This window comes from Falco rusticolus, chromosome 6, assembly GCF_015220075.1.
Source record: "Falco rusticolus isolate bFalRus1 chromosome 6, bFalRus1.pri, whole genome shotgun sequence".
Taxonomy (NCBI): Eukaryota; Metazoa; Chordata; class Aves; order Falconiformes; family Falconidae; genus Falco; species Falco rusticolus.
The window spans coordinates 84,242,846-84,255,372 of NC_051192.1; the positions used below are offsets into that span (position 1 = coordinate 84,242,846).

The 12,527-nt window shown below is 39.5% G+C and overlaps 1 protein-coding gene across 10 annotated transcripts in view; it reads right to left on the reverse strand.

Annotated features, from left to right (window-relative positions):
• The window catches only part of CEP162 (centrosomal protein 162), a 51,796-nt gene that overhangs the window by 5,403 nt on the left and 33,866 nt on the right, over positions 1 to 12,527 (reverse strand). For all 10 annotated transcript variants that reach the window (XM_037391008.1, XM_037391007.1, XM_037391005.1 and 7 more), the window contains 6 exons: positions 11,979 to 12,083; positions 10,717 to 10,941; positions 8,890 to 9,560; positions 8,116 to 8,257; positions 5,264 to 5,362; positions 2,178 to 2,312 (listed from right to left, as the gene is read on the reverse strand). In XM_037391008.1, the coding sequence (XP_037246905.1) occupies positions 2,178 to 2,312; positions 5,264 to 5,362; positions 8,116 to 8,257; positions 8,890 to 9,560; positions 10,717 to 10,941; positions 11,979 to 12,083 (1,377 nt within the window). The remainder of the gene's footprint in view (positions 1 to 2,177; positions 2,313 to 5,263; positions 5,363 to 8,115; positions 8,258 to 8,889; positions 9,561 to 10,716; positions 10,942 to 11,978; positions 12,084 to 12,527) is intronic.

Here is a 12,527-nt window from a genome sequence, read left to right on the forward strand (position 1 = left end):
GCAAAGTACAAGCAAGTCGGTGCTGTAACTTCCTAATCCAATACTCGGCCACCACCCCCGCTTCGCCAAAATATGCCACTTCGTTGTATTTGCTGCTTGGCCTGAAAGCCCAGTGCTCATGTTAAGTACTTACAATTTGTTCTGAATATTACAAGAAATCGTTTATTTATTCCTTTAAATAGTTGCATTAACGACAGAAGGGTAGGATCCGTTATTGACTAATGATCCTCAGGAGAATTTAACTTGTCCTCTCCAAAGCAGCAATTTAAAAGCTTGAATACTTAAGACAAAGCTGAGCATAACATAAACCCATCTGTAATCAAAATGAACCTTTTAATTAACACATTTAAACGGCAATTCAAAAGAATGCTCTGCAAGAGAAACAAACCAAATCTAAATGACACGTTTTGGGCTACTGCTGTACTTTTTTAAAAACCACAAGTTCTATGAATTACTGGAAAATAACTTTTAGTCACAAAGATCTGAAGCTGCTGCAGATAGAAGTTTGAATTCATTTTGACATGAATCCATGGCTTAATCCTATTAAATTACCCAAAATAAAAAGCATCACAAGGTATCAAAATCTCCACAACACTATTAATTGTAAGAGATTCTTTTAAGAAAAATCTCTATTGCTTAAAGGCCATAATTATTATATTTGTGGTTTGATACGAAGGATAATGTGCTATTTCCTTGTTCAGCAATTAGTTTTTCTACGTTGTTCATTTCATTATCATTCGTTTGGGGAACTGTCTGGTGCCCCACTGCAGATCATTAAAGGTACAAAACTAGGACAAACAAAACCCAAAGCTTAATACGTAACAAGGCTAGTAGCCCCAGGAAAGATGAAATCACTTAGTAGTAATTATTGGGTATATTATTACTTCTATTTTTTTTAAAATATACATTACAAAACATCTTAGTAAATACTGTGTCAGGTATATGGATTAGTGGAGATAGATCACAGACTAGGCAGCAGCAAGCACTTTGCAGAAATTGTAAAGAAATTCTCACATACAGAAGCAAATGAATAGTATAAAAAAATAACTATTACAGCTGCCTTCAACAGGACAGAATGTGAACAAAGTCACAGCATCAGGGGCAGCTGGGTTTGTTCTTAATCCAGTGATTTATGCACAGCTCTTTGGAAAGAAAATTAAAATGCTTGATGTAGAAATACATGAGAATAAAACCTTCTACCGTAAACAATTCTGTACGTAAAAAGTGTATTCCTTGAGATCTGGCTTCAGACCTGTAGAACTCACTCCACAAACTAAGAACTTCTACAGGCTGATGATCTTCTAGTCCAACTGCCCTTCTTAGGTTTTACTTAAATATATGAAGTCAAAGTTAAAACACTAACAAAAGACAGTCATATATTTAAGTGATAGAAGTTTTAAGGAAAAAAAATATCTATATGAACTAGAAAACTTTCCAGATGATAGCAGCCTCCCCAGTAAATGAAAAATCAGGATGGAGGCCATGACATAAGATGGGGGGAGGATCAATGCAAAATTGTTTTTCCTATTCAAGGGATACAAACGTCAGATCCAAGAACCTGTATCACAAAGATCCAACCTTCGAAATCCAGATTTTTAGTCTGTGGAGGATAAAGCCTTTTTTTTGTTCTTATTGTTTGGGGTATTAAAACCAGTATGTGGTAGACTGCTACAGGATGTTTCTACACTTTTAATGCAGTTTTTCTGAATGGAATTTCTAGGACTAGAAAATAAAATTACAGTTTAGTTGGGGCGTAGTATATCAAGCTTCACAAACTCTGCATTACAAACTCTCACATATTACAACGTTTTTTCAACAGCTAGTTTCTACTGCGTAATTGAAATATGAAATAACTTAATGGTATAAGGGACTTCCAGAGGTCATGCGGTCCAACCCTCTGCAAAAGCAAAGCCTCTTTAGATCAGGTTGCGAGGAAGTTACGCACCTGGTACGCCAGTCATGCACAAGTAATCTTAATTGCCACAGCAAGGCCGCGCTGACTAGGATGCATTTACATTCACTTGTATCAGCAGGCACCGAAGACAAACCCATGGCTCTATCACAAAGTACTTGCCCCCCTGCAGCATGAGCTAAACCAGCCTGTGCAAATACCGTAAAATTACAGTTAAACCGATAAACTGCTCTTGAGAAGTAAATGCAGAGAGACTCTGGTGTACCTTTTGAATTTCTTGCTCTCTTTCTGCATGTCTGGTCTCTATATGCTTGATTTTCTTTTCCAGGCACAAAAAATGTTTCATTTCAGGACTCTGGTTCTCCTTAGCTTCTCTCAGCTCTTCCAACAATTTTGTCACCTACAGTTTGAGAGAATCGATGAAAATTGTTACCATTGTGTTAAGCAGTGTATAAAACAGATTCCTTTCAAAGTATATTTGCATTGTTTAATCATTCCATTCAAAAGCTGCATAAAGGAAGACATAAAAGAGAAATCTTAAAAAAAAATAAAAAGAGAAAGCTTAAATAGGGGCTCAGGGATTTTGATTATGATCTTTCATTCATAAGTGGCCTGAGGATACGAAAATCTACTCCTATGTGATAAATCCAATCCTGTTCATAATGAATTATGAAGTGCTTATTCACAGTCAATTTTTACGTTCTAAACATACGAAAAAATTAATTGAGAGTATTATGACTAGATGTTCTTACACAATCCCTTCTCACACCCTGGATAAAGACTGAATCTAAAATGTACCAGTGTATTTCTAAGGAATAAATTAAGAACAGGCATGCTGCTGTCAGACATGATTACAAACCCCACTTGGTCTAACAACTGCCAGATCAAACCAACTCTACCAGTGACTTACAACTGATTTCCTGATCCTCAATAAATTCAGGTAAGCTTTCTTATAAAGCCCTGCTGTTTTATTCTCATTCTTTGCCTATTTTAAGTAACTCGATAATTCTTCATTTAACATCCTAAGTCATCTTTGGTCACTTCCTTAATGTGTATAAGTAAACGAAAGTGAAAGCTTTGAGATGTTTATCCTTTTTTATAACCCTTAGCTTCCCGTACCCAGTATATTTGAGAACTTCTAACCCTGTTGAAGCACGCAGCCATCCTTGGCTCTCTGCTGCCGATTCAGGTAGCTGGAAGCATTGGGTCTTCGTAAGATGTCAACTCTTCCTGGGAAGTGACTCCCAGACGGCTTACTATTCCCATTTTTTAACGTGGTTTTCTAAAATAGCAAGGCCTATGTTACTACATTTTTGCCTGTGCATTACTCCAGCAGCTTTGAACCTGCGGGGCAGTTTCAGCCACATTTGTCAGACAAGCTTCAGAAGTTCTTGTTTCGTAAGGTCTGTGAAATGTCGTGTCTGCTGTGTGGCTGCTAAGTTGCCCCACTGACGGGAAGTGCTGCTGATGTGTGATCTCAAGTACATAATTAAATACAAGAAAAATTCATGCAGGAAAGACGTTACGAGGGGAAAAAAGCCCCAGGAGAAAATAGGTTCCATATATTTTGCCAGCAACAGAACCGTGTTAAATACAAAGCTGTGTGCTACATGCAAGTTGTTATGCAAAGAAGTGTATAGTTAATGGAAAACATCCATGAACAGCATTCCCGAAGTCAGTATTCAAGTAACAATCTTCCAGAAAGCCTCAGAAAAAATGTTTGTCTTTTTTGAGGTACCACCATTTTAGACAGAGAACTCAGTCCTATTACAAATAGTAGTGCTTTTCCCTACCGTGACTAATTCTGTTTGCAGGTTTAGTTACCTTCTTTTTTTCAGCTCAACTTATTTAACCACTTCATGCTTAAAATGTATTTTATAAGCAGCACAGCAATCGTGCTAGAGGGGAAAAGCAAGGCTTTACTTTGACATTTCTCTCTACAGTTCTGCAATGATTTCTGTAACAAAGGCACTCCATTACATTTTCTGAAACGCCAGCACCTTGAACTCAGCCTGTAATGTATGGATCAGATAGGATGATCATTCTCTTTACCATCACTGTCATTAATAATCTGCAAAGCAGTCACAGAAGAAACAAACTAATAACATTTGTCTCATTGTACTCTTGCCCTGTTTTCCCAGGAGAAACTATTATATATACTGGGCTCACTGGAGCAAAACAAGCTTTGTATGGAAAAGCAGCAGCTATCATAATATGAACCCAAAGCCTCAGCCTTTATTCTGCAAATAAAGAGCTTGTTTAATAGATTTTTTTTCTCTCCTTACAAACCCTCACTTTGCCATAAATATTTAACAACAGACATGGAATTTTGCATGGGTAAGATAAATACTGAACGAGTCTAGTGAGATTAAGATTAATTAAGTACGTACTAAACACATACTGATGCTTCTCTCATTTCTTCTAAATAAGGGCAGCAAACAAGATTAAGTGTCTAGAGTTCTCAGTCCCCTACTGAATAGGAGAATTCTTTTTAATAACTCTTGCACATTAATTAGTGTATTATTAAAATGAAGTTAAAATTAGCCATTTTCATACATCAAGGAGATAGCGAATTAATTGTAGGCACAATGCTAAGAGAAGCTATATCCTCTGCCTGAACAGGAGGTGATAAAAAAAAAATAAATAAAAATTGGCAGCACTTGAAGAACAACAGAAGTATAGCCGATAGGTTCAAAAAGCTTGAGCTAAAACACAGACAGCAATTTTACACAATATTAAGACAAAAATGAAAACACAAACAAGTATAATTTTTAGATTATATGCTATTAATAGAAGATTAGGGAAAACCTAAATACCTCTCTCAAATACCAGTGAATTTCAGAAGAGCTATTACAACTAACCTCTTCTTAGGAAGACCTTAAGTTTCATAGATGTTGAAGGAGAAAACCAAGAATATAATTGCCTAAGTCACTTTCATGGCAATTAACGATGAAACAAGGAAGGCTTTATCTGAACAAAGAATTTGAAAGCAATAATGAAATATCCTCTTAATGAAGTCCTGCGGTCTATTTACTACCCATCACAACTCTCAGAGGCTATGAATGCTTGGATTAACCTGCTGATCAGTCTTCATACAGATGTCAGACATGTCTAACTAATTAAAAATAAAAATAATAAAAAAAAATCAGAGGTCAAAGTTCCACCTTCTGTTCTGTTTTGTTCTCTTGTTTGCATTAGAAAAATACATTGCATTCCCAAACATAACTGATGTAGAAGCAACCAAGATACTGTTTCTAAGACTTATTTTACTAATTATTTGAGGCTCTACAAGGATGAAAGCGACAAGTCTTTTGTTACAGCAAGGTACACCCAATCCAAATTCAAATGTACCTCTTTTTGTAGGAGTTCCTCTCGCATCTGTGAAACTAAAAGGGCTTCCTGATGTCTCTGCTGTTCGCCGATTTGTTCTTGGAGATGTTTTATTAGTATCTACAAAAAGATTAAAAATAGTTTGTCATGAACATAAATACCCATGACAACATGTGAAAACCTGTGCAAAAAGGAAAAATACACCAAAAGCACAATCAGTATTGTCGTACCAGAGGTATAAGCGATGCATGTATTAGCAATACCTCTAACATGTATGCATGCACACTGTTTAACGACCCTCTGTGTGGACTGTTAAAGAGCACACCCATACATATATAGTGTATGAAAACAAGTCTCAATCTTCAAGTTTACTTTCCTCAGTTAAAAAAAGTTCTGAAATAATCTGAATGCAATAGCTCTTTCTACCGTCATACGATGCGTGTAAAACTTGTCCCAAAATTTTCATGCACGAATATAATTACAGGCCCAGGTCCTCATGGGGTCTTCAACCACCCTGATACCTCCTGAAGGAACGACAGAGGAAGGCATAAGCGTGACAGCTTCCTGACCCAAGCGAGAGAGGAGCCAGTGAGGAGGGGTACTCTGCTGGGCCTTGAACGCGCAAGCACAGAAGGGTTTTGTGGGGGATGTGAACATCAAAGACAACCTTGGCTGCAGTGACCATGAGATGGTGGACTTCAGGGTCCTGAGAGGAGGAAGCAGGCCAAAAAGCACGATCACAGACTGCAGGAGAGCTGACTTCAGCCTCTTCAAAGACCTGCTGGAAAGAGTCCCATGGGATGGGGATCTGGGGGGAAGAGGGGCCCAAAAAAGGCTGGTTGACATTCAAGGATCACCTCCTCCAAGCTCAGGGGACGTCCACCCCAACAAGCAGAAAGTCAGGCAAAACCACCAGGAGGCCTGCGTGGACAAACAAGTAACTCCTGGCAAAACTCAAACACAAAAAAGGAGCATACAGAGCGTGGGAACAAGGACGGGTCACCTGGGAGGAATACAGAGACACTGAGCATGCAGAGATGTGGTGAGGAGAGCCCAACCCCACCTAGAACTGAACCTGGCCAGACTGGCAAAGGCAACAAGAAGGGCATCTCTAAGTACCCAGGTGGCAAACAGGAGACTAGGGAAAACGTGGGCCTGCTGATGAACGGGGCAGGGGCCCTGGTGACCCAGACCATGGGAAAGGCTGAGGTACTGAACGCCGCCTTCACTCGTCTTTACCAGCAAGACTGGCCTTTGGGAATCCAGCGCCCCAGGGACTAAGGGGCAAGTCTGGAATGAGAAAGATACACTCTTAGGGGAAGAGGACCTGGTCAGGGAATATTTATGCAAACTGCACATAGGCAAGCCCACGGCCATGACGGGATGCAACGATGTGTGCTGCCAGCAACTGTGAAAACGGGCAAGAAGGAGGACACAGGGAACTACAGGGTAGTCAGCCTTGCTTCAGTCCCTGGGAAGGTGATGGAGCAACTAACCCTGCAAACCTAGCAGGCCCACGAAGGACAAGGTGGTGATCAGGAGCAGTAAGCATGGATTCTTAAAGGGGAAGAAGTCACGCGTGACCAACCTGACCACCCTCTACGATGACACAACTGGCCTGGCCGATGAGGGCAGAGCAGTGGGCATCGCGTAGCTGGACTTCAGCAGTCAGGCTTTCAACACCGTGTCCTGTAAGACCCTTGCAGAGGAGCTGGTGAAGTACGAGCTGGGTAAGCGGACAGCGAGCTGGATCGCAAACTGACTGAAATGGCTGGGCCAGCGGGTGGCAATGCGCATGATGACGTCTAGCTGGAGGCCAGTAACTCAGGGGATGTGATGTGTAGAACTGTCAACTCTGCGTCCAATCCTGTTCAACATCCGCATTAATGATCTGGATGATGGGGCAAAGCGTACCCTCAGCACGTTTGCTGATCACGTAAAAATGAAGGAAGCTGAATACACCAAAGGACTGTGCTGCCATCCAGAGGCTCCTCGACAGACTGGAGAAATGGGCTGACAGGAACCTCATGAACTTCAACAAAAGGGAAGTGCAAACTCCCGCTCCTGGAGAGGAACAACCTCAGACACCAGTATATGCTGGGGCCACCCAGCTAGAAAGCAGCTTTGCAGAAGAGGACCTGGGTGTCCTGCTGGCCACCCATTCGAACAAAAGGCTAATGGTATCCTGGGCTGCATGAATGCTGCTAGCTGGTGGACAAAGGTGTTCCTTCCCCTCTACTCGGCTCTGGTGAGGCCACACCTGGAGTACTGTGCATGGAGCTACTGGAGAGAGTCTGTAAAGGGTCACTGAGACAATGAAGGGAACTGGAGCACCTCTCACATGAGGAAAGGCTGAGAGCACTGGGACTGTTTAGCCTGGAGAAAAAGGCGGCTCTGGGGGTTTTCATCAGTGTTCACAAATACCTGAAAAAGGTTCAAAGCCAACAGAGCCAGGCTCTTTCCAGTTGGTATCCAGCAACGGAAGAAACAGCAAAGGGTGTAAACTGAAATACAGGAGGTTCTGCCTGACCACAGAGAAAACTTCTTCACTGTGAGGGTGACCAAGCGCTTGTTTGGATTTCTAAGCCCAGAAAGACTGTGCAATCTCCCTTCTTGGAGATACTCAAAAGCCATCTGGACCTGGTCCTGAGCACCTGGCTCTAGATGACCCTGCTTAAGCAGGAGAGTTGGACAGGATGACTTCCATAGGTCCATTCCAAACTCAGCCATTCTGTGATTCTGTGAATACTGTATCACAGGCCCTTTTTTAAAACAACATTCTACTTCAAAGAAAGCTAAAGTTTATAGTAATATAGAAAGAAAAAACTTTAATAGATTATCTATACGTAATGAGTGTATCTACTGTATCTTACCTCTTGTGTTGAAATTCTGCTGTTTAGTTCAGCTACTTTAGAAGTAGAATGCTCCTTTGCATGCTGGCAAATCATCTTCTCCAGTTCCCTCTGATGGGAAGCTTTCAGAGATGCAATGTATTCTGCTGTGTCTTCCTGTATCCTGAACAGAGTGAAGGAAAAAAAAAGATTTAGTAAAGCAGTTACAGTTCAAAAACGTGGCAAATTTTCTCACTTGAACACATAACATATCGAAAGTGCTAAAGGTGGCACACCTTTGAAATTTCATATATTGCAAGATAGCACCACCATTACTTCTGCTGCTCTGGAGGGACATCAGGGTGGGAAGCTTACAATGTTGGCTATTTGCCTCATTTAATTAGAGGCAGCTAGAATACAGAAAACTCACACAATCTTTTTTTGGCTCCTCTTATGAAAAATAAGGAGCGAAAATAGGTGCTTTTAAATCAGAACGCAGCTGTCCTGTTTCAGGTACCTATTTTAGAACAGGATGTGTTGCAATCAAATATGCCAGTTTCCTCTACTTTGACTGTGAAGGGATCTAAGGGAAATGAGGCGAAGTGTAAAGTTTCTACGGTTGGTCAAGTAAATCCCACTGAATGCATACCCCAGTTTATGTGTACCAAATATTAACGCTATACAATAAAAATTTATGGAGGGCATTGGCCAAGTATAACCTAGCTTCATACATGGGCGACATGTTAATATGTCACTTCAATCCTGTATCAGCCAACATTTTAACAAGGTTTTTAGAGGAACACATTGAGAATTTACCTTCGTATGTTATTTTCAGAATAAGCCAGTGTTGCCTGAGACTTCACCCTCTGCTGGTTCATTTCTAGCGATAATCTTTCTAGCTCCTCTTTCAGGTGTGCATTTTCTTGCAGAACTTCTGAGAGATTAGGATCAGAAAAGGTGTGTGGTTGGTATATTTTGTCATCGTTGAAAATGCTTAGGAAGGGTTCACTGTTGCTGGAAATCCTTTTATCTGTTACTGAGGTATTCTTTTTCAAGATGTCTGCAGAGTTTCCCTTATTATTGGTTTTATTTCTTAAATTATTATCCGACAACATCACCATCCTTTCTTTTTGAAGAGTCTCCACAGTTTTTGTAAGGTCTTCTATTTCTCTATTTTTGGCGACCAGTTCTTCATTTAGTTTTAGCAGTCTGTCTTTTGTGTTACCTTGTTTCATTTGTGAGCCGGTAGACTCGAAGTCTTTATAATCCTTCTTACTTCTGAGTTGTAATTGGGAATTTTGACTTTTAAGGTTTTCAATTTCTGCCTGGAGGTTTTTAACGGTGATCTGATGGGTCGTCTTTAGATTCAGAAGCTCCTGTTCAAGTTCTGTAGAACTGGCTTTATCGCCATTCAGTTTTGGTGATTCACTCATAAATTTGTAGGCAAGTAGTTGCTCAAGCTCTACAAGTCTTTGCTCATATTGTATCTAAGGGAGAGGAGTGGGAGGAGGGGAAGAAAAAGCAGTTTCCTCAAGTGTACTTTTATTATTAGCTCTTTCTATTATTATTTAAAGTTACTGCACATCTGAAGCAAGATTTCACAAGACAGGATATGCATCAGTATTACCGACAATCAGTTCTGAAATTAACAAGTAAAAAAAAATAAAATACGTGAAGCAAACTTAAGCCTGATGCAAAACAGAATTACTCAAAACATTTACTACAAAGTAATCCTCCACTCACAATAAATACAGTAACTATAGGAAAGAAAATTAAATTGACAAGAAACTTTCACTTTTATATAATTGAGTTCTCTTCAGGTGTTACCAACTCAGACAAAGTAACATCTTATTTAAGTATAGCAAGCAGTATTTAATTTTTTAAAAATCTGTCATTATGTATTTGTCATGTGTAAGTTTTCAAACATTAATGTCACATGCTCAAAACTGTACTTCACATTTTTAAACAAATTCTTTTACAGGGTAGATCTTATTATAATAAGTATGAATTCAGAGACACAGATTCTTTCTTCCTAATAAGCTACGGAAAACCTAACTCTTCTTAATAGCCTGGGTAGCCTCTGAGGAAAGCACGGTGAGTTATTCACACGGAGAAAAGGAGGAACAACTGGCCAAAGCTTTCCTTTCCTGATCATAAAGCACTTGTGCAGTTCACCTCTTCCTTGAAATAAAATGCCAGACTTCCGTGCTTCCTAACAAAAGTCTTCACACTCGCTATCACCTAATTTTGGGATAGAATGTTTAGTGTTCCCAGACATTCTCTGCAGAAACGCTAAAGTCAGCAGACCTTTGCAGCCACAGCCTTGGGTACAGCAAGGAATCAGGTAAGTAGCCTTAGAGTAGCCTCTGACCCACAGAATGAAACCCACTTATCTTAGTTGTAAGAATTAAATTATTATGCCTCAAGAATTTGCCCTCCCAGTTTCAATACTGTAACAATTTTAATCCTCTTTTTATCTTGGGTCCTGAAGCTACTGAAGTTTTGGTTATAAATTCTTTGAGTATTTTGTTCCCTTGAATGCGGTCTTTGCCATTAGTTTTCACCACTACTCTGTGTTAGACCTCAGCAACCTTGTGGCTGTTACTTGCAGAGAAGACTACTCAACAAGCCGCCAACTTTTACCTTTATTTTTTGAAATTGTTGTTCCATGGCACGGAGACTTTTCTTAGCTTCATCATCTTTACCTTCAAGTTCTGTTTCTAACTTTTTTATTCTTCTCTCCAAAAAATCAACCGTGTTTGTTTTAGCTGAAAGATCAGTAGTTTTCTCAGCAGCAGCAGCAGCATAAATCAAAGCAGGCAAAGAATTTGGATACCTTCTTTTTAGAATTCCTTCCATTTCTCTGATCTATCAAAAAGAAAATTCAGTCAGAAGTCAAAAAGAATAAAGTACTAATGAAAAGCGAACAGAAATAGTGACAAAATGTTAGCAAAATCCGCTTAAGCTGGGTAAAGAATGAAATCTAGAGAAGCGTATGTTAAGAATTTCTTTTTTAACTTTTTACTTTTACTACTGATTGACTTATACATCATCTTAAAATATTGCTCTGGTCTTCAGACTGTCTTACATCAAATGGACCTTTTATTTATTTTCTTAGCACTTAAGCTGTACACCTCTTAATGCTGTTAATCTGCCTTTTTCCTGGACTTACATTCACGTTCTACTTTTCCAACTGGTAGGGAGATATTTCATAACAGTATTGAAATTATTCTCCCAATAACAGACTATATGGCTTTTATTTTGGAGTCTGCAATAACATAAAACTAACACCTTGCATGCAAGGCTAATAACAAGCCTCTCTTATCTATGGATAACATATTCTTCACATCAGAATACTGCAGAGGCTCATTCCTTTTGCCCCACATCCCTAGTAAATGCAGCTGCCATCTCCTAAAATTCAGAAAGGCCCACTTCCATCCGAGTTTTCCTCAGTAGAAACAGATTTCAAGGTCTCTGCTCCCCAGTTTTCATGATTCTTGTAGGAAACCAGTAAAACATAAACCCCTACCCTTGAATCAGCTTGGTTGAAACTGATCATAACGTTAAGGGATTACTGAAACAGACCGAAACAGCCTCAAAAGATAAAACAGCAAGCTTGTGTGTGCCTTTGCCCTCTTGCCTCTTTCCAAGCAACTCTAAACACTATTTTAATGTTAAGGGATTCTAAAAGGCGTATCAGTAAATAGCTTGTTAGAACATAGTAGCAGAAGAGCTCTTTGGAAGTTAGTAATTGCATCTTTTTGTGTTAAGAGTATTCCATAGCAAAAGTTACTTTATCATAGTGCTTCAATTAATGCTTTATCCTTATGAAAGGGCTGGTAAGTATTTTAAGAGACCTTATCTGAAATAAAGGTTAAACGAAACACAGTTCTATTATTGCATACTTGTCGCTCAAGATCCTGAATTCTTTTAGCGTCTGCTGCTCTGTCTCGCAAACGTTTCTTCTGTTGCACACACTGATCTCCAGCTTCAGCTCTGAGCTTCTCAACCTATCCAATTTATGAGAAAATAAATCGAAACATATATTCACAGATATTGTCCTGTAGTACAGAAATATTTCAAACACACACAATATAGTGGAATTATTCTGCAACTTAAAAACTGGTAATGGTAACTTCTGTACTAACTGATTCTTCAGGTTCTTAAACTAAGTTACAGCTTCTTTAAGCCACTTAAGAACAAAGGAGCTGAAACTAGCTATGGAAATTGAGAAGAGAACTTCAGCTCTGGCACATTCTTGTCTTCAGACCAGTAAATCTGCCTCTTTCTCCATACTTCCAGTATACAGGCTTGGTTAATAAGCTGTAATATAAAGTCCTACAGCACGTTACACGAATTCAGGGTGAGTTAAGGAAATAGACTGTGATTTGCAAAGCTATGCTCTGTGATGAGAAACAGAAACAGCCAAAAAGCAATGTTGTGTTGCGCCCAAA